General features: G+C 49.8%; 6 protein-coding genes across 6 annotated transcripts; 4 read left to right on the forward strand and 2 right to left on the reverse strand.

Moving 5' to 3' along the window:
* Positions 1 to 377: 377 nt before the first annotated feature.
* CI109_104295 (uncharacterized protein) lies at positions 378 to 3,808 on the forward strand (the record flags this gene model as incomplete). Its single annotated transcript, XM_032003972.2, has 4 exons — positions 378 to 632; positions 697 to 1,062; positions 1,132 to 3,297; positions 3,365 to 3,808. The coding sequence occupies 4 exons, from the start codon at positions 378 to 380 to the stop codon at positions 3,806 to 3,808; spliced, it is 3,231 nt and encodes a 1,076-aa protein (XP_031861574.2).
* A 383-nt stretch (positions 3,809 to 4,191) lies between these two features.
* Positions 4,192 to 6,174, reverse strand: CI109_104296 (uncharacterized protein; the record flags this gene model as incomplete). Its single annotated transcript, XM_032003971.1, has 4 exons — positions 4,192 to 4,477; positions 4,574 to 4,979; positions 5,131 to 5,599; positions 5,701 to 6,174. The coding sequence occupies 4 exons, from the start codon at positions 6,172 to 6,174 to the stop codon at positions 4,192 to 4,194; spliced, it is 1,635 nt and encodes a 544-aa protein (XP_031861573.1).
* Positions 6,175 to 6,520: 346 nt separating this feature from the next.
* Positions 6,521 to 8,494, forward strand: CI109_104297 (uncharacterized protein; the record flags this gene model as incomplete). Its single annotated transcript, XM_032003970.1, has 5 exons — positions 6,521 to 6,679; positions 6,803 to 7,342; positions 7,398 to 8,087; positions 8,153 to 8,267; positions 8,328 to 8,494. The coding sequence occupies 5 exons, from the start codon at positions 6,521 to 6,523 to the stop codon at positions 8,492 to 8,494; spliced, it is 1,671 nt and encodes a 556-aa protein (XP_031861572.1).
* A 3,892-nt stretch (positions 8,495 to 12,386) lies between these two features.
* On the forward strand, positions 12,387 to 14,980 carry CI109_104298 (uncharacterized protein; the record flags this gene model as incomplete). The annotated part of the gene is made up of 8 exons (XM_032003969.1): positions 12,387 to 12,754; positions 12,827 to 13,669; positions 13,733 to 13,870; positions 13,927 to 14,084; positions 14,149 to 14,311; positions 14,369 to 14,531; positions 14,596 to 14,621; positions 14,671 to 14,980. 8 exons carry the CDS (start codon positions 12,387 to 12,389, stop codon positions 14,978 to 14,980), a joined length of 2,169 nt encoding a protein of 722 aa, XP_031861571.1.
* A 609-nt stretch (positions 14,981 to 15,589) lies between these two features.
* Positions 15,590 to 17,757, forward strand: CI109_104299 (uncharacterized protein; the record flags this gene model as incomplete). The annotated part of the gene is made up of 7 exons (XM_032003968.1): positions 15,590 to 15,746; positions 16,013 to 16,197; positions 16,490 to 16,574; positions 16,666 to 16,707; positions 16,986 to 17,042; positions 17,142 to 17,488; positions 17,566 to 17,757. The coding sequence occupies 7 exons, from the start codon at positions 15,590 to 15,592 to the stop codon at positions 17,755 to 17,757; spliced, it is 1,065 nt and encodes a 354-aa protein (XP_031861570.1).
* Positions 17,758 to 18,019: 262 nt separating this feature from the next.
* CI109_104300 (ATP-dependent RNA helicase DBP5) lies at positions 18,020 to 20,368 on the reverse strand (the record flags this gene model as incomplete). The annotated part of the gene is made up of 10 exons (XM_032003967.2): positions 18,020 to 18,052; positions 18,144 to 18,298; positions 18,372 to 18,639; positions 18,703 to 18,940; positions 18,998 to 19,287; positions 19,368 to 19,470; positions 19,524 to 19,616; positions 19,675 to 19,748; positions 19,813 to 19,919; positions 19,987 to 20,368. 10 exons carry the CDS (start codon positions 20,366 to 20,368, stop codon positions 18,020 to 18,022), a joined length of 1,743 nt encoding a protein of 580 aa, XP_031861569.2.
* Between the last annotated feature and the right edge of the window lie 575 nt (positions 20,369 to 20,943).

Below are 20,943 nucleotides of genomic sequence, written 5' to 3' on the forward strand. Positions count from 1 at the left end.
ACACGACCAAAGGACGTTTTTGCTTTGAAACGTGGAGGATAAGGACGTGATGTAGAGGCGCATAACACGTGTTCTCGTCTTTCCTTCCTTCTAAGCGTGTACATATGTGTGTGTGTATGTGTGTGTGTATGTGTGTGAATTGCTAATGTTCCTCGTATGACGAACGAGTGAGGCTGATGAGCTGCTGATTGACTCTGCCGTCAAACTTTGCTGTTACCCCTCAGAGGACTCTAATAAGCTTTGATACTGATTCATCCACCAATACAACAACAACAACCTCGCGATTGTCTTACAACTCTACACCAAGATTCACAACGCCCTTCTATCTCCTGGTAAGATAGATCCCTTCCACACTCCCCAACAGTCACGTCGTCTTCATGGCTGGGAACAGATCAAATGTAACTTTACTTCCTTCCTTCTTGTCGTTTTCATCGTCCGAAAACACAATCTGCGCAATGTCAACCATCCAGTTGACCACTACGAAAGAGGTTCGACTGTACGAGTTTCTCATGAGGAAAGGTATCACGAAAGAGAATGCGAGGAACGCTCTGGAAGAGTTTGTTTTCAAGTCCATGGGACAGGGGAAGAGGGTCAGAGAGTGGTGTGAAGATATCACAAAGGTGTTGGAGAAGGTCCGTGAAAGTGCAAAGTATAGCGCGGGATAAGCATAGCTGATTACTTTGTTCTCTCATCCAGATCTCCGCTCCCACTTGTAATCGTCACGCGCTTCACCTTCCTCCGCTCGACATACTACTCCCCTTCATCCATCTTCCTTCGAACCCTTACTTCCCTACCGCTCAACCGCCTCTCCCGGCTCCTTTGGTGTCCACTGCTTCCCTCTCCTCACTCTCACGCCATCAATTCGTAGATGCTCTCGCCCGATTAAGTCGGGACGATCGTACGGGCTCTTCACCATACATTGATGACGAGGACCTGGTCATCGAGCTGTGTCTCGAATACATAGGACGAAGATGGCGTGTTGCTTCGTCGGATGGGAACGAGAGTGGTGAAGATAGTCTGGTAGATGGGATCAGTAGGAAATTGACAGAGATTGAGTTCGAAGTGAGTCATAATCTGTTCCAGAGTCAGAGTCGTCAATTTGCGTGTGAAAAGGCTGAGATCTTACTTCAGTTACAGCTGCAAGGCAACACGTCGGCCACGCTATCAATCTTGCACAAAGTTCGGTTCAATCTCGGTTTCGTCACTTGTGCGCAACTCATCACCAAGCTCAACAACGGTTTCACAAACACGAACACTCACACAGGTGCGGATTATACGAACACGAATGGACGCGTGCAGCTTCTTCCACCGTATGGATTCATCAAAGCTTGGGCCGAGCGACGTTTGTGCGCAGGGATGGCGTATCAAGTTGTCGTTGATGATCTGAAAGGAGTGAGAAGTAGAGTAGAGGAGGACACTCACAAGAAGGTCATCATCGACGTTCTTGCCGATATTGGTATTGTCACAAGAAGCCAAAGGGACGAGAGAAGCGAGACCCCTGATCAATTCGGTTTACACTTATCGCCATCGCCTATCATCACCTCATCAGTGGGCTCGAAACGCACTCGTACTCTTTCAGCGCTCTTCCAATCTCAGAAGATGGGTCGCAAGACCAATGTTCACGGAGCACCGAGTTCCAAATGGTTCCCGCAGAATCGGAGTAGCTCTTCGACCACCAAAGTCTATCCTGATGATCCGCCTAACGATGGACCAACCCTCCCAATCATGTCGTCTACCTCACCGACCGTGCCTCAATCTCCTACCCTTGTAGGGACGCCGCTGAGTGCTACTTTCCCAGACTATATCACCAACCGCTCTTCGTTTTCGACCATCCGACTCGTCACCACCCTCCACGACGATGTCTTCTCATCCCTCATGGCCTTCACTGATCCCGAAGACATTCGAGCGGTGCTGCTCAACCATCTGATGGAGATGCGCTACCACCTTCATGGTCAAGAGGATGAAGGGTGGTATCTTGGTGGTGGCAAGGAGCAAGCGGAAGATCTTCTCGATCACCTCGAGAGAAAGATGGTCGGAAAAAGAGATGTGATGGGATTGCGAGAGGTGTTCGACTCGATGCGATCGGCATTTGATCTGCCACCACTCTCTCGTCACGTCATTGGTCGACTCAGTGCGCACCAGACTTCCCCAACGAGTCCGCAGTCTGTCGGACGTCAGAGAGGTGTCTCTGTCGATCTCGATCAATATCTTGCAGAAATAGCTCCTACTACCACTCGATCTATTGACATCAAGCTGACCAACCCACAACGACAAGAAGTCCTTTCATCACCAAACCGGGAAAGCGCAGGCGCTCAATCGACTATAACATCAGAGTCCTTCACTTCCACCGATTCACAAGGTAGAAGCATATCCCGTTTCAGCGATTTCACCATTCGAGAGGCGAAAATCGAATATCCTCAGGAAAGTCGGGCAGTCGAGTATCATTTCCCACCCAAATCGACGGCGCTAAACAACGATGAAGATATCTCACCCTTCACAGTTGCGTATAAGAAGGGTTTCTCGTTGTCCGTACCGGACTTATCTGAGGGAGGAACCTATACACGTCTTCCACCAAAGCTCAGCCTACGACGATCCAAATTGCGCTTGTCGAAATCAAAGTCGGCTACCAAGCTTTCCACGAGTGGTAGTGATCGTGATTTTGCGCTTCCACCTGTGGACGAGGTCGCTACTCCCCGAGCAGCCAAATTCGACAACAATCTCGACGCTACTCCATCGTGTATACGCGAAACGTTATGTACCCTTTCGTCATCTTCGAGCTTGTGCTCGCCGGGAGAACATCTCCTTGTCACACCCGATTCGAGACGGAGCTCTACTCCTGTCGATAAACATCGACGTCAGTGGAATAGGAACTTTGCAATCTTCGATGGGGAACAAGTCAGTCCTTCGAAAGAGTACCTCCCACTTCAACGAGGTTCAGAGAAAGACGAGCACGTACCATCGGGTTCACTGGGACTTTCAGTGTTCGAGGGTTCACCAGCAAGGGTGCGGTTCACTCCATCTCCCTCTCGAAGTTGTAGTCCCGGCGAAGAGGCACCGGATTCAGGCTCGCTGGGATATGGTGGGGATGAGAACGGAGATGAAGCCTCAATACCACTGGGTGTGATAATGAAGCTTTTCAGTCGACCTCAGGCGGATGGATTGACCTCTGAGGAGGTAGAGCGGGTCTTGGAGAGAATGGTGTTGGTCGAAAAGAGGCGTGTAGAGAGGTCAGGACTGGCGTGGGATACTGCAACGAAATCACACATCGTCTGGCTGATTGAGCAGGTGGCGGTGCTTGTGAGTGGCAACGAAAACACCAATCACGTTGTGAGTGACAGACGAACTGACGTATAATCCGATTCAGTTGGATTGTCCGGCCTTTGTACCGGCCATAAGTCGAGTTGTCGCTTCACTCTCAAACCTTTCAGTCCAAACTGCCACACGATCATCTCTGTCGCCAAAATACGTCGGGTCTACTCCCAACCTATCCTCCAACCCCAACGCGTTGGCCCCTCGACCCATATGCGCATATGGAGATGAACATATAGACGGCTCAACTACCCCTCTCAATTTGTATCAGCGAAGAATTCAAACCAACGGTTCGATATCGAGTTTCGATTCGATCAGTTCTCGCTCGACCTATAGTATTCAGAGTACACATACCTCTTCGCCGGGACCGATGAAGAGGATGGGATCGTACACCAATGCCAATACCAAGAACGCAAGTAGATTGAGAGATGTCGAGACCAGTTCTATAGGTACTTTCGGAAGGAGGAACTCAATCGAGGAGATCGTGCTTGGTAATTGAGCTGGACCCTCCACTCGTGTCTCCGTCTTACTTCCGTGTCTCGACCTCGATCCAGTGTGCCGTTCAAGACTCGGATGTGGCCACTTCACGCGATTCGATTACGTTTTCTATCCCTTTCCCCCTCATTCAAAATACATTATTTTCCGCTTAATTTCTTCGGACAATGGTCAATAGGGGTTTCGTCTTTGGCTGGACATTACTTGTTCGAGAGCGATGCTCAGTCTCCTAACTCCACTCAGACTCAAATTGTCATCGAATGCTGTATGTCTGTACGTTAGGTATACACATGCACACACACTGTACATGTTGCACACACACTGTACATGTTCATACGATATTGTACAACTCTGTCCTGGCCTCTGGCCTCTGAATAGCCAGTCGTCTCAACCTCGTCGCAACGCTCCAGAAGACGTAAACTCCTCATACTCCTTACCACTGACCAACCATCCTCTGAACGGAGGTATCGGCAATTGAAGTGCAGGTCCATCTTCTGAATCTACATCTATGTCCGTTGTCCACACTTGACCATATTGTTCGAGGGATGTGAATGTGCCGGTGGAAGAAAGGGGTGTGATATGACCACGTAGGATGGTTTTAGCAAGTTGATATCTCGATCCAGGTCGATGTTTTCGAGCACAGTACGTCAACGTTGAGTGGCAATTGTCCGTCCTGACCAAACGCACAAAGGCCAATGAGATGAACGGTTGGGGATAGTCTCGAAGATCACAGAGACGTGAACGAGGGTTGAATCAAACAGTAACTCACAAAGACGTTTGACCTTGACCATTTCCCTCGCCTTGATAACCCGCGATCAAGCTCTCCGCCAAAAGTGTAGACAACCCCTCATACGCTCTCAGTATCTCAAACTTGGATATCCTCGATCTTCCCTTTTCTTTCATCAACTCCTTACCCGGTGGTTTCCACACAAAGGAAAGTATCGTCCCATTCGCTATTATCTCCGGTTTCGGTTTCGGTTTTCCCGCCTTGACCTTATGTGTCGACTTCGGTTGGGATGATAACGAGGGTATGTAGGAGAGGGAGAGTGGGGATGGGGCTGGATCTGGGGATGAGGGAGGCAGTGAGGATTGGATGGCTGATTTAGAATGGGGGAAGGGGACGACGGTGAAGTGAATAGCGGGTTTGTGGAGGGTATAAGGCGGCGGGAGGTGGTCTGGTGAGAGAGATGGTATGATATCAGCTTGGCAACGAGAAAAACTCCGCAATGAAGCAGCCTCCATCCCCGGATGGATGGAATGCGCTCAAACCTTCAAGCTAGAGCGACCTCGCATACGATATCGACCCAGATTCAACCAGTGACTCACCCTGTATACTCTCCAATCTCCCCCAAAGCGCTCTCTCCACCTCGTTCCTCACTCTCACCTCCCATTCCGCCTGACTCCCCTCCCAGCTCTTTGGCGTGTCCACACCACCAATCACCAGCCCGTTCAGCCATACTGCTTCAAACAGCTCCTCCAGCAGTGCACCTTGTAAGCCTAAGACAGACCATGAGGCGATCTTGTCCGAACATGACATGCTAATGGAGGGAATGGAGTCGGGTCGACCGGGTTTGGTGCGCATGGTGGAGTAGTTGGTGTATCCATTTCGACCTCGAACGACAGTAGGGCCGACAGCGTTGACATGAAGTGGACTACCGTCGTCACTCGGAATAGAAGCTAGGTTGTCGGTGGTAGAGTCGGAAGCCTGTGGCATTGCTCCAACATTATCGTCCCATTGTGCCGCTTCGTCCTGTGATTGGTGAGCAGCTGTATGCAAAGTCGAAGCATCACCGCACTGTATAGAGCATCAGGATCTGAGTCAGCCTGTGATTCCTCGGAACGAGAAGCATCATCAATGGTGAGTAGAGTCGGGAGAGAGCACAGAAACGTACGAACAGGTAACATTGAGACGTACATCCAAACCTTTATTCCCTCTTTCAACCTAAACTTCCCATCTCGCCTCTCGAGAAACACCTCTTCTCCACTCGCATTGGCGCAGGAAGAAGATGAAGGAGCGAAGAGAGATGCTTGATAGATCAACCATCTTATGAATCCTCGTCTGGCGATGATTTCGGCATGAGAATCGTGTAGTGCGTCGCCTAGTGGGGGGAGTCGTGAGAACGGTAGGACTTTGACACCTGTCCCTAGGGAGATAGGAAGTACTCGAGAGGTATCCAAGGATGAGGATGCTGATGAAGAGGATGGGATATGGGTTGTAGAAGAGCTTGAAGGGATTACTAGCGAGATGGTGGATAAAATAGTCCACTCGTTAACACCGTTATTGCGCACGGTGGGTTTACCATGTTTCGGTAGAGTATCGTAGAGCGTTATGGAGGACTGCGCGATCGAGTCACGAAGGGTCTGGGCCATGTTGTCCGACAAGGGCCTGCCCACACATCAGTAGTTGTGCTTGAGGCGAAGCACTCCAAGCGGAAAGGTGGTCAATACGAACATGTCTGCTCTCCCAACGTTCCGAAATGTTTGGATTCGCGTTTGTGGAGGTTTCATCGCGAAAAGTGAGCCTGATATCGCAAGTATCCAGGCTTACATTGTCACTTCACCGTCGGAATCACTCTGTATCGAGATGCATTTGTTGTCAACCAAGTGCATCCTCGAGGCAACACACATCATACACATCAACGGGCACACACACACACACACACACACACACACACGCCGCGAGCGACACCTCCACTCCCCTTCTCCTCTTCTCATCATGTCACGCCCACCAGCCCAAGCTGGCGCCGGTACACCAGGTGCAGGAGGTCGTCCACCTCAACAAGCCGGAGCGACTATCCAGACGATTTTGCAGAACTTGCCGAATCTATTTCAGATGCATGCGAGAGGGACTTTGTCAGATCTGCAGATCAATCAGGTGGGTATTACATTACCACTCTTCCATTCTACGTGTGTGTGGTAAGGGGAAAGAAGATAGGATATACACAGGCACACAGGCGTAGAGAACACTGGCTAACTCTAGTTCTGTAATCGGTGACAGCTCCGACAACTCATGCACACTCATTATCGTCAAATCATCGCATCATCCATTGCGACCTCTCGACCCAATCCACTCTTGTCCTTACCACCCGCCATCGATCCAACATTACCCTGGCAAGGTCGACCTCCGCTAGTCAGCAAGGAGGCATACAAAGAATTGATCGCGAAGACGACGATGCATATACGGGAGGCTATGGCGAAGCGAGCGAGTGAATTGCAGAGGTCACAATTGGGACAGGTTCAAGCGGGAAGTGTTTCGACTCCTTCCCCTCCTGCTGCTGGAGGAGTAGGAGGAGCGAGTCAAGCCCATGGTCAGGCTGTGAGACCGAATATAATGACAAACCCCTCAACGTCAGCAACAGCAGGAGCACCTACGAGACCACCTGCTCAGATGGTGAGACCCGGCACGCCGGGTGGAAATGGAACTCGACCGCAACCACGACCAAGATTACCAGGACCTCCTCCGGGCGTGTTGACGCATGAACAACTGCGGAGCTTGGCGAGGCTGCCACAGACGGAGAGACAAGAATGGTTGAGCAGAGTATGTCTTCTTATCCTAACAGAATATACATTGACCGCTAATGAGAGTGTATTAGGATCCGGCACGACTAGCACAGTTCAACATGTCGGTCAAGTATTGGCAAGCGCAGTCTAAACCCCCTGATCCGCCTGCACAAGTGCGACCACCGCCGCCCAACCAACAACCGGTATTGCAGCCCGTCGCACAGCAGCCAACAGCGACTTCCAGTGCAGGACCATCCACGCCCCCTGCTGCTGCCGCCGTTGCTAGCGCCGCTCCTGATATTGCCAGTACGAGTACGAGTGCCCCTCAACCGGAAACACCGTCCACTGTGCCAACGCTTCCCACTCTGCCTACCGACCCCGCGACTGGACCAACAGCCTCAGAACCAGATGCGCCCGAGCCCAACGTTGTCGCTTCGACCGCTGGACCTAGCTCGACAATTGATGCGACACCAAACACAAGTGATGACGTCCAACCTCCAGCAGTCACTGATCCTTCCACCACAACTTCGACAGATCCGCCTGGAGACGTCGCTCCTGCTCCCGCCGACGATACAGCGGTCTTCTTGGCATCTGCTGCTGCCAATCCCAGTGTCAATCCCGCGTTCGTGACAGCTCTCCCGGACGCGCGAACGTTTGAGCTGAAGCCTCCTCCGCCTCCGCCGCCACCGCCTGAGCCAGAGGATGTGAGGAGACGAAGAAAATGGAAAGAGTTTGTGGAGGAGCTAGCACCGGGTTTGGAAGTCGAACAAGGAGTAGACGAGGTGTGTTCGAGCTCATCTCACTGACTATTGCCGCTAAACTAGTTCACTGACGTTGCAATGGACAGGTGCTCGGAGATTTACTGGACAGCATGATCGAAGAAGGCGTGAAAGGTGCGACGAGAATGGCAAAACATAGAGGATCAGAAAAGGTCGAATTGAAGGATATGTCCTTCTTCATCGGTGAGTGATTACTTTTCTCGGTCAATCTGGCCCGGTCGCTGACTTGTTGGTGGTACGCAGACCAATCATGGGATATGGTGGTACCGGGATTCGACGCGATGCCTCATAAACATATACATGCGGCACCGGAACGAGAGAAAGATAGGAAGAGAGCACGAACAGTCAATCCGCGCGCCGGTCGATTAGGTGCAGGTGGCGGTGGTGGCAGAGGTAGAGATGAAGAATGATACAGTACGAGTACTCGTAAGAGAGGATGACGAAATGGCGGATACAGGGAGAGGAGAAACAAAAAGGCTGTGTTTTGATTTCAAGTGGAACGAAAAACGAAAATGGTTTTCTTTCCCACCACTTATTGTTGTATTTCTGTACAAACACCACACAAGCAGAATAAAGTACGACAAGCAGATGAAAACGATACGATGATGACGATAAGTACTGTAACTAGTCAGTCCGTAGTCTACTGTTCGGGATGATGGCAGTATTCAATCTAAGCATGTTCGTATTGCGATTCCGATGGACAAGTCGCACGATGGTCGGACCCGATCTTCCGCCTTTTCATTTTTGGGACCTAAATCAAAAGCACTGCGTACACCTTCACGTCCATGATCGGAAGAGAGCAATGATGTTGGATGGGACCTTTTTGTGGATTTGGTCCGCTTTGCTGATCCCGAACGTCCTGTGCATGTGTCTCAAACGACATTGTCTTGGCATAAGACGGTACGGTACGAAGTACGGTATTTGGTCCTGGTCCTGGACGGACGAACGGATGGGTGCCAGACGGGATATACGTTATGGCTGTGCATTGACTAATATAGAGGAACGAGAGACGGAACCGATTGAGATAGGATGAGCAATGATTGGTGCTAATATGTACCTTTTTATGTTATTGATAAGACGGACGGACGGTCGTATGTGCGTGCATGGAATCCGTGAGAATTGATGTCGTCACGGTCTTTTTTCTGTTGTGTACTATCACCAGGTTGGCGGCGGTACTCGTGTGCAATCAAGCCCTCATGATGATCGATACAGATAGACAGACATACAGTGCAGACGGATCAGAGCCGATCGTGAGACATGCAACCGCAGCAGGGCGAGCGAGTACGTCTTCGACTGATAAATGTCATCTAGCAAGAATGCGCAGACATGACATAGCACTTACAATTGGGACAGACGTGATGCTATGACACGAAGCACGATCGAAAACATTACTAATGTCGCATTCCTTGATGACGTATTGACAGTACCATTTGGCATCACTCACTGACGACGATGATGAATCAAGATGTAATATAGGAACAAGGACCTGTACAGGCTGAGGCCCAGGCATGTCTGTTCTCAACGTAGCTCATTTTCGGTCTCGATAGATTGCTTTGGCTTGCATTCAAAGATTGTAGGGAAAGGGATACTAACTCCCGTCAACGACCTTGTTTTGCAGAGCGAAGGCAGCAAGGCGGCAACTGCCAACTACTACGTTGGATACACTCTCTCTCCCGAAGTTGGTTCTCGGGTCGTCTATTTCATTACGTTGTCTTACCCGGCCGGCTGTGGCGCCGGGAGCGGGCGGAATCAGGGAAATAGTGGCTTGATGTAGTGTCGTCCTGTCCTGTCCTGTCCTGGACGGGCGGTAAGTTACGCGCAGCACAGTTCATTGTCAATAATAATGGGAGGTAGCAAAGCAGAAGCAGGCGGAAGTTAATATAGACTTGAGGCAGCACAGGTTTGCATGTAACCTGTAATATGAATGCATCGCAGCAATGCGCAACGCAAGACATCCGGTAAGTTAAAGGAGACGCCTCTTCCGTACGCTTTTAAAAGATACTCCGATGATAAAAAATAAATGGGGGCTTGGGCGTTTCATATCAAGGTGCGGCAGCGAGGATCGTCACAAGCGTTGTATTGTGGTTATCATCGTCTAGACGTCAGTTGCTGCGGACAAAGATCCATGCATTCGATTTTGGGTTCTGGGGTGACAAACTGACGACCAATCCTCTCTGTATGCAAGCACGGATGCACGGATGCATGGGAGCAATATATGCTCGTTTAGTGACAATGCACAGAGACGAAAAAGCGAGGCCTTCCCTACCATCTATGCTTGTGTTGCGGGAAGCGGAATGCGGGTTCGTCGTAAGTTTCGGCAGACCTCTGTTTGAGTGATTTGCTTTTGAATGGGCCAGGCGTGATGAGGGCAAGGACAGACAGGGTTTAGATCCAAACGTATAAGCTATTCCCCGGCTTTTAGCGTACCAGGAAAGTTTAGATGATCGAGCACAAAAATAAAACCCTGTTTCTTTTTATTCTGCAGCATGATCGAGGCACAAGACCGACCTTGCCGGGAAGCAAGTACTAAATGGCCAAGCGCGACGGACGGACGGACACGCGGCTTCGACATGTCCAAGCCAATAGCTCTTTCGTCGTTTACAACAATGCACGATGAGTAGGATAGACTGAGTGGCGACTACTGTTCGGTCTGCGGTCTGCGGCTCGTAGATATCCTCAGCCAAAGGCGATGAAAGAATGGAGCTTGCATACTACATGTACATCGCTCAACTTTTCTTACATTCCAGCTGATACGCTATCGTCTGCTCTTCCCGAGGACCGAGCATGCCGATACAACGGGGGTTTTATCTGTTTCCAGGCACGAGCGGGTTTTTACGTCTCGTAGGTTTATTGTCCTTCCTTTCCTTTTGTAGTGGCCAAAGCAGAGCGCAGGCAGAGCGAAGCCGGGAAGCGTAGAGCAACGAGAGAGACAAGGGAAAAGAAGGGGAGGAGAATCGGTTCCATAAAAAGTGAAATTTACCCTGAGACAGACAGCATACTCCCAGAAAAAGGGAGTGAGACCTTTTGATCTACCATGGTGAATCGCATTATTGCATCACCCCTCACCACTCAACAATCACCTCCGATCCAAGGATCAATCAATCAATCAATCAATCCCTCAGTCATTCACAATCAATCAGCAAGTCAGTCTGCAATTCTTCAATCATCATAGTGTGTCGACACATACATACACTCTCACGTTCACATACTAGCTCTTTGCATTGCGTGTCTTACTAGTCACCCCATACTACATTCGAGTGGCGATCACTGTTCACGCAGTCGCAAGGCACGCACGAGGCGACCATCACCTCCGCTTTTACAGTTTACCGCGACACAACGCAATACCGTCCCGTTCATCGCCATCCTCCACCACCATAGTCCGTCCATGCTTGTTGCGATCACGAATACATACACAACAAACATTGTTCAGTGGCGACAGTAAAGTGTCAGAAGCATAACAAAGAACAGGAAAGGGCACGAGGTGTCAGAGTCAGTTTGAGATCTGAGACAAGGAAAGAAGGAACAGACTTTGGTTTTTTTTGTTCCGATACCGACACCATCAAAGCCATACGGGTTGGGCACAATTGATCGTACACGATCAACCAATCGTTCTATCATCTGTTCGACATCAACAGCGCACAACTTATCGATTTGGCACTCGTAAAACACTTGCATCCAGGGGGAGAAAAGGAGAAATCAGTATCTGTCTATCACCTATCAATCAAATCAGCTGTCACCTGCTGGAACGCTGAAACCTCGAAGGAACGTCGATCATCATACATTCCACACACACCAAAACGTCACTAGCTCAGGAAACCGAAACGTCTTCCATCCCCAAAGCCATTGAAAGCAGCCATACGAACGATCACGACCACGAATGCGGTTGACAGTCAATATACAACATCATCACATTGGTCGACATCGAGGACCAAAGCATCGTTAAAAGATCAAATATTGGATACTACACTGAGAATAGCGAGGCAGAGAGAGAGCGACCCGGAACGGGAAGAGATTGAGATAGGCGTCGTAGGAGGGCAAGAGGACGGAAGACGGCAGACGGGAAGAAAAAGCATTCTGGAGAGGAAAGTTGTAGGAGAAGAAAGAGAGTTACTCTTGACTCTCTCCTGTCTTAGAAACCAGATTTCTTGCCCGTCGTCGCAAGCAAGCTTAAATCGATCTAGTGAGTCTAACTTGTCTCAAACCCTCACGTCATCTCGATGCATAGCAACATACATGTGCTATATATGCACCTGCTCTAGCATTACGAGACGAGCTAATTTCGGTTTCCCCTTGTCCATAGTAATGAACCCCACACCTGCCAAACGACCTCGACGGTCGTCGTCTCCCCACTCACCAGCTGAGTCGTCAGCTTCACAAGCACAACAAAGAGCTCGACCACCAACAGCTTCACCTTCACATACTATCCTTCCAGCACCTATACCTTCCGGTCCACCGTTCCCACCGTATGCGCCGGGACCTTCTGGGTGGCAATCCGCTTGGCGATCCGGATCATCACGTCGATCGTTCGATGCCGGTTCTCCGGTGACAAGCGTTTCACCAAAGATGGAGGGCGGCGATGAAGTCAATGCTAGTGGGATGATTCTTACTCGGGATGTCAGCAGTAGAGCCCCGAGGAGTATGATGGCCTGTACGAGGTGTCGTCGGCAAAAGTGAGTTTGAAAGATCTCGTTTTCCCGTTAGTGTCACCACCAGCTGACGCAATACGGAACCTTTTTTAATAGAATGAAGTGCGATGGCCCTAGTCAGGTACCATGTCGAGGATGTCGACAATCCGGTCAACCGTGTATCTTTGAACCTCGATCAAGACCAAAATCAATATCAGTCATTCCTTCACGACCACCATTCTATCCTGCTCGACCAGGATCTCCAGCCGGCTTCTACCCCGCGGGTCCTCAACCTGCGCCTCCTGTGACTTCGCGTGGACCTACCATGCAACAAGAATCTTACATGTTCCGACAAGCACGAGAACCAATGCCGCCTCCGCCCGCTACATCCCTTACAGCGTTGGCATCTCCTTATCCGCCCCCTGGCCGACATACGCCTCCTCCACCTCCAACCGCAGCGAGCGCATCCAGCGGCCAAGGAGGACCATCATTCTATGCGCCTCCACCTAATGTCATACACCCACCGCCATTCGTAGCTCCGTCTGTGCTGGCACAACCTCCACCTGTCGAGAGCCAGGAAACTAGATTACGAAATGTTGAGTCTGCGCTTCGATCATTTTCTGCGATACCTTCCTCCATCTTAAACCTACAGTCGTCATTAAACGCCATCCAGCGCACACTTTCCCCACGTCGGAAGATCGAAGTGCACGAAAGCGTGTGGGAAAGCTATAGGACTCGTGCTTGGCCTCTCACTCCGTGGTTGGTGGGTTTGAGAGATCCAAACGGGCTTCCTGGGATAGTCGTCAATCTGCTCGGGAAAAGGACCGTTGCAGACAGGGACGAGCCAAAGAGGAGGGAGGCCGATGATCTTCTCGCGGATGCTGTGAAGGAAGTTGGACGGCTGGTCAGCTCCCGTGCAGATTGGGCGAGGGAAGAGATGAGGTCTTTGGGTGTTTTAGCGTGAGTCAAGCTGGATGCACATATCGGGCCATATCTCACCAATTTTCGTGCGTGATATATCAGCACTTGGACCAACGATCATTTATTCGCTGGGATTGCCATCTCTCAAGCACGATCGTTAGGATTGGACAAGATCCACCTCCCCCGTCGATCACACGACGACTGGAGAGAATGGATTTACCTAGTCATCATGGATCATTTGTAGGTGGCAATTTGTTTAGGCACCATTTCATTTCGCTGATGATTTCCCTGCTCAGATGTCATCTGCCAGACTACATTGTTCCTGTGGCGAGGCAAAACTTGGCTTCGTTATGGCGAGAGCGTCTGTCTTCGGGTCCACCTGGCGACCCTGCAATTAGAGATCGGGACTTGAAGTTACTTGCGTGGCTGGAATACGCTGAGACTCTGGCAGATGGTATGTTATAACGCCCTTTTATCGGGCAAAGCAAGCATACTGACTTTAACCACATGCGGTTTAGTACACCATTTGCAACAAGCTACTCGTCTGGCACCTGCTCCTGCTGAAGCATCACCCGAAGAGACGATAGCGGAAGATCGACGTTCGAAAGCCATGGACTCTTGGCGCAAGTATGGTCCCCGATGGGAAACCTGGGCAGGCACGTGGGCAGCGAGAAGTGATCCGTGAGTTCGGCGTATCAAGCCAGCGACCGAGGATTAGACTAACAAGACATCGTGTAGCATACTTGCTTTGCACTACAACTACGCGGTGCTCTTCACTACCTCTCCAGCCTTCTTTGGAGACGATAAAATATGGGAAGATCTGGCGGCGGCAAAAGAGGGCTATACGCAGCTCGAAAGGGCCAGAGACGCGGCGATGGGTGTGATCCAGGCTATTTGCTCGGTATGTCGCGCTTGGCTCGTTGATGCAGTTGAGGGCGGAAAAGCTGACCACTCGCACTATATAGGTTGAGATCGGTCGAACTATACCATAGTGAGTGGACCGTGTGACTGCAACTATAACAAAGCTGATATATCCCCAGCTCCTTCGCACTATACCGCCCCCTCCTCGGCCTTGCGATACTCCATCTCGTATCACTTTGCATCGTCTTACCTACTTCAGCAATAATATCGACTCCTCACGTTCTCGGCGTCCTCAGACAAGCTTACGAAATCATCATGTCTCATCAACCTCTCGATCGAATCCCGTCTTCCGATCCGTCGACTGGTCAAACCCATGCTCAGGGACAATGTCTCTTGGGAGAGATTGTGGATAGTTGGAGGGTGGAGCTGGGGAACAGTTTGATCGGCACGGAGTTGGGTCGAGAAACCTGGAAGAAGATTGTGGGATAGGCGGTCTCGGTCCCATGTGACCTGAGGCGACGAAACATGAGCAAGTGACTTGACGATAATTGGACGCCGGCGCAATAAAAGAACAAACGAACAACTATACCCGTCGCGAGATTCCCACCAAACCCAGGACGATACCATGATTTTTCCACCAGTTTCGCTTTCGTTCTGTTACGGACAATCATCAGCCAGAGCATCGTTTCTACCACCTTTAATATCGATCATCTCGTTTCATGTGTAAGTATCACCCAGCATATAGAATATACACAATTAGGTTCTTTGTCTTTATAGTATCTTGGGTTCTTTGGAGTTTGTCATGCAGATAATGTGTCCATGTGCAAGTGACGAGTTGTATAAGGCTCATGATTAGGCAGCAGAGTGCAAAAGACCATTCGAAAAAGTGGATGAAGAAGAGGTGCCACAAAAATGATGTTCACTGGATGAAAAGACGCGACGCGCAGAAACATGTCCCGTTCATCCTCATTTCGACATTGAATCGTGATCACGATCATATCTCACCACAAATCAACGAACATTCTATATAATCCATTATACACCCGTCGCAGCCGATAATCAACAGGATAGACAAGTCAAAACGACCATCGCACGATCATGCAAGTAGAATACGAAAGTTCACCCGCTGCACCAGGATCGGGAACGGGGTTCGAAGAGGGTCTATCTTTCAGACCAGGTCTTGGAAATGGGAATGGTGAAGGGGAAGGCGGGGAGACATCGGAAGAGGAAGAGGAGGGTGTGGAGACTGAGCAAGGTGAGTGTGGTGGTGCTTACGGGTCGTGTGGGTGAGGAAAAAGGGTTGTCCGTGTCGTTAGTTGAGGCTTGAGGGGTATTAACTTCGATCTTTCATAACGACCTCGCTTCTCTTGGACATCGCACTCCGACTCGGGTTGTAAACATTGGGATGAACCAACTTGCTACCGAACTTTCCCACATCCAAACTTAGGAAATCCTAAGCGTCTACACGCTTTGCAGTACCTTGTCCGAGACACATTGCTGACTTGACGATCTCGTCGCCAGCCCAACAAGCAACCAACACAACAACCGCAAAACCTAAACGAATTATCAAACAACGTCAATCGCTCGCTGAGAAACAACCTGGAACTACTATCTTCCCCCTGAGTAGGATAAAGAGGATCGTGAAAGCCGATAAGGATTTGGATACGATGAGTAGTGAAGCGGTGTTCATGGTTGCGGTAGCTACGGTGAGTCTGGGGTCTGGGAATGGATTCGTATCATTTGGGAGAAACACGGAGGGGGACGTTGGACATCGGCAAAGATGAATCAAGTCATGGAGAAAGGAGGGAGGTGACTCATCGCTGCGGTGACTCGACATTGAGAAAGCCAGGTCGTGGAGAGAGCAGTAAGGAGAACGAATGGTTTGGAGGATCTGGTACAGGTTGAGCTATCACCATTTGTCTATCAAGCTGTCTCGCGATGAGCGCGTCAGAGCGAACAATTCGGTTCCAGCGCTGACATTAGACATCCATCACGCAGGAATACTTCATCAAGCATTTCATGGAAGAGGGTTACACCAAAGCGAGGTTGGAGAAACGCAAGATTGTAAACTACAAAGATATGGGTGAGTCGCGGCGCTCGAAGTGAGGGAGCTAGGAACGATCGGATCACCCTGGCGATATTGATGCAGAGTGTACTGACTTCGTATGAATCAGCTGCTGTCGTTGCTCGATCAGAAGAGTTCGACTTCCTCAAAGGTGAGTTTGGGTTTGCGTGTTTAAATATTCGAAACACCCATTCTTGTCCTGTCTTGTGACCTCTCTCCTTCAACCCTGATACCTCATATCGCTATCTTTATCCCCTTCACTTCCATCTTGATGACCAAACTAAAACGTATCAAATCATAACTACTGAGCCGGCGTCAGTCGGCTAGGAAACGTAATCTTCTCTCTGACCATCTTGTTTCTGCTCTTGCTTCTGGATTGTCAGCTGGGTTTCAAGATTGGATGCTGACGAGTCGGGTGTTGGGCAATAGATGTGATTCCAGCTCCGATGTTGATGTCGGAAGCTCTTGAGCTGCGGAAACACAAGCGTGAGTGGTGTTTCGCGCATTACACCCACTTCCCAATCACACTTTCGTCCACTATACAATATTGGACACAGAAAGACTAGTACTGATACCGCCTCCTAGTGGCTGCGGATGAGAACCCTTCCTTACACGAAGACGTTGATCCTCAACCCGGTACATCCCATATGAACGATGAAGATCTCCCACCATTAGCACCTTCCACAAATCCCCTTTTCCCCAATGCCATCATGAAGAAACCGCCAAACACACATGCTAAAGGATCGAAATATACTTCTGGGTCAGGAGCAGCGCAGAACGTCGATATTAGGGATTCATCAGTTTCGGCTAGTGAACAAGGACAAGGACAAGGACAAGGACCGATCCCTGTCCCTGTCCCTGTCACTGCTCAACTTGAGAGATCACCAGCGGTCCCTGTTACGCCGAAAGTTTTAACGGGGAAAAACGCACCTGTAAGTGGAAAGAGTTTCATGCTGTCCACTCCAGCGATGGCAGAAGGCTTATGTGTGATTGGGGTATGCCTTTGTAGAGTACACCACATTCGTTGATGACGAGAGGATCGGCTAGAAGATCATTAGCAAGTGGTGATGTGGATATGACCAGTGTTGTAGGTCTGAGAGGTGAGGATAACGAACACGAGCACGAGCATGAAGTGACGAGGGAGAGCGTGGTGGTTGCTAGTGAGGGAGAAGAAGAAGGTGACGAGAAGATGGAAGAGTGAGGTGTTGTAGATGATCGAGCCATATGTATTATATATGTATAGCTGGACCCAGCAAAACCACAGTAAAGTCGTTTTGGCTCTACACATTCTATTCATGTAACGGACTTTAGGATACTCGTATACACAATTTATGATGCATGTAATCCTCTTCTAATTTTGGGATCGTAATATGATGTCTCTCTTCGGATATCGTTCTTTATCTCTCGTCTTCTTATTCCATTCTCATCTCGTCATTTCCTTATGTCTTCGTCTTTGTTTCCCTCTAGTTCGGACCCTTCATCGCGATCTTCAATGCCTACAAATTCCAAGATATCATCAGCACTGACCACAATTGCCGCCGCACCCAGCCCAACATGTCGGGTCATGTCACTCCGCACCCTACTCACCTTCTCCAGCTGCTCCAGATCGGCAGGGTTCATAGCGTCAATCCTCTTCATTGGTTTACCGAGCGTGTTCATAATGTAATCCACATCGGATTTTGATCGACCATCATGGACAAAGATGACTGAACATCCCTTTCGACCGAATCGACCCGTACGACCTGTAGAGAGTGTCAATATTAGCAATGTATTTCCGTCCAGGATCGGGGACTCAGTGAGGATTGGATGACCTACCGATTCGATGGATATAAGTCTCGATATCAGGTTCAAAGTTTCCCTCTGGTCCTTGATCAGGAACATCGTAGTTCACCACCATGTTCACTTGTTGAATATCGATACCTCTCGCAACGACATTGGTCGTGATGAGGACCTTGGTTTTACCGTTCCTAAATCCATCTAGAATATCGTCTCGCTCTCGAGATTGTTTATCACCATGCAGGGAAGCGACAGAGTGGCCTTCGGAAGTGAGTCGTTCAGCGATATCATCGGCAGTCTTCTTGCGCTGTAGATTAGATTCATATCAGCCGAGTAAACCTCTTGAGTGTCTGACAAGACCAAAACAAACCTTGCAGAAAACGATACTTTGTCCAATGGACATACAGTCGTATAGGGCCGAAAGCGCATCGAACTTGCCCTCTTCGCCGTTGCATTCCATGTAGAGCTGTTTGATCGCATCGACCGTAACATTCTCCAACTTGAGGAAAAGCTGGTTCGCCTCAGGTGCGAAAGTCTCAGCGAACGATCGAACTTGATCATTAAATGTAGCGGAGAACAGGACATTCTGAACGTTCGGTGGCAACATCCTACACACATGGTCTCAATGTCAGCTGAAACTCCGGTCTCGCAGCGTGAAATCTCACCTCTTGATTCGAGTGGTCTGATCACCCAGTCCTTGCAAAGCAATCATCTCGTCCGCCTCATCTAGGACGAACACCCTAATCTGCTTTGGGTCAAAGATCCTTCCTCCTCGACTAAGCATATCGACCAGTGTTCCAGGTGTACCGATAAGGATGTGTTTGTCGATTCGGACATTTCGACTCCACGATCCTGGAACAGCAAGGAAGGTCTTGATGTCGGTGAATTGACCGATCTTGTCGATGACTTCTTGGATTTGTCGAGCGAGCTCTCGAGATGGGGCGAGACAGATAGCCTACGACTTCGTCAGAAACCGCGGTTATAGCGGAGAAGGAGAGGCGAGGCAGCAAGGTCCTGAGAGAATGACAAACTCACCTGAGGAGTCATCATAGCCGGGTCTACTCGACTGAGCATGTTGAGGGAGAAAGCTGCTGTTTTACCAGTACCAGACTGACTCTGGCCGATGAGGTTTCGAGGTCTGCGCAAAGAGAGGATGAGCAAGGGTAAGCCAACGAGGTGAGCTTCACTGACGGATTGCTTAGAAGCAGAGGTAAAGCGACTTCTTGGATCTTGGATGGCTTCTTGAAACCAACGGCGTAGATACCCTTCATGAGGTCCTCGTGGCTATCGAGACAGTATTAGCTAGGTCAAGGAATGGAGGCCCAAAGTCTACTTGACGTACAGGTTGAGTTGCTCAAATGTCTGCACAGAGTATAAGGGCGAATTGGGGTCCGCTTGCAAGTCGGCAAGTTTGACCTACGACACATCAATGTCAGTCTCAGGGGTGTCAATCACATAATGACCAATAGAGTACACTCACCTCGACTTGGAACTCGTTGGATATCAAACCACTTGCTTCGCTCATACTCGTATCGACCACTTCCTTCTTCTCTCCGTTACCATTCTGCGCAGGCTCACCCCACCCATCTGCTTGCACCAAGTCATCAGCACCGAGCTGGTGCTTAGGGAAATGCACATGACGAGGTCGACGTACCTTGCTCATCCATCAGGTTGGTCATCTTATCCTTTCCTTCTTCTTTTGCAGGTAACAGCTCAACGTTCTTTTTAGACTCTTCCGCAGGAGCAGCGGCAGTGGCAGCAACGGGCGCTGGTGCTGGTGTTGAAGTCGCAGTTGATGTGGAAGGTGAAGGTGCGGAAGCTCTGTCGGACTTGACTCCAGCTAAAGCTTTGCCAAAGAGGTTATTACTGGTATTGGGTTTTGGTCGAACAGGAGGAGATTGTGGCTGACTGTCCGAGGAGGAAGGTGGATGAGGGGTGTTGGAAGTTGATAGACCAGATATCCGAGAGGCTAGCGAGGCTATTGGTGCGTCGTCTGCTTCTGGAATGCCAGGTTGAATGTTAGCTCCGTACGACATGATGTGGTCAAGGAGGGAAGTGGAGGGAACTGCTCAAAGGTGTCCGAGAGGAGGACGATGAAGGAGAGCAACCAATAAAGTGCGCACAGACGGAGTAGTCAGAGAGTGGAGGTGACTTGATAAGACAATAACAAGGTTTTGAGAAAAGTCTCACTCACCTTGAGGTTTCGCAGAAACAACCGGTCCTTGTTTTGGTGTTGACGATGAAGGTAAAGAAGAGGACGAAGAAGAGGAAGGATCGTTGAATTCAACTTTTGCGTCATCTTCCTCATCGTCCAAGTCTGCCCATGATTTCGAAGTTGTTGGGGCGTCACTACTCATGTTTGTATGGTGGGAAAGTACACACAGAGGTGCACGGATCGCTTGGGTCGAAAGGTATGAAGCAAGAGGTGGTCCTTGCGGGCGAGATATGGTTGTTTGTGTATTCCAAGAAACAAGACACGAGGTACGGATGTACACGGGGTTTACACGTAACGGAGGAGTTGCAAGATATGCTATGTACGGGATGAGCAAGAAGACTGGTGATAAACAGTAACAAGTATGGATTACAGTAGAAGTGGAGTGGACGCAGAGCA

Source organism: Kwoniella shandongensis, chromosome 7 (assembly GCF_008629635.2).
Source record: "Kwoniella shandongensis chromosome 7, complete sequence".
Taxonomy (NCBI): Eukaryota; Fungi; Basidiomycota; class Tremellomycetes; order Tremellales; family Cryptococcaceae; genus Kwoniella; species Kwoniella shandongensis.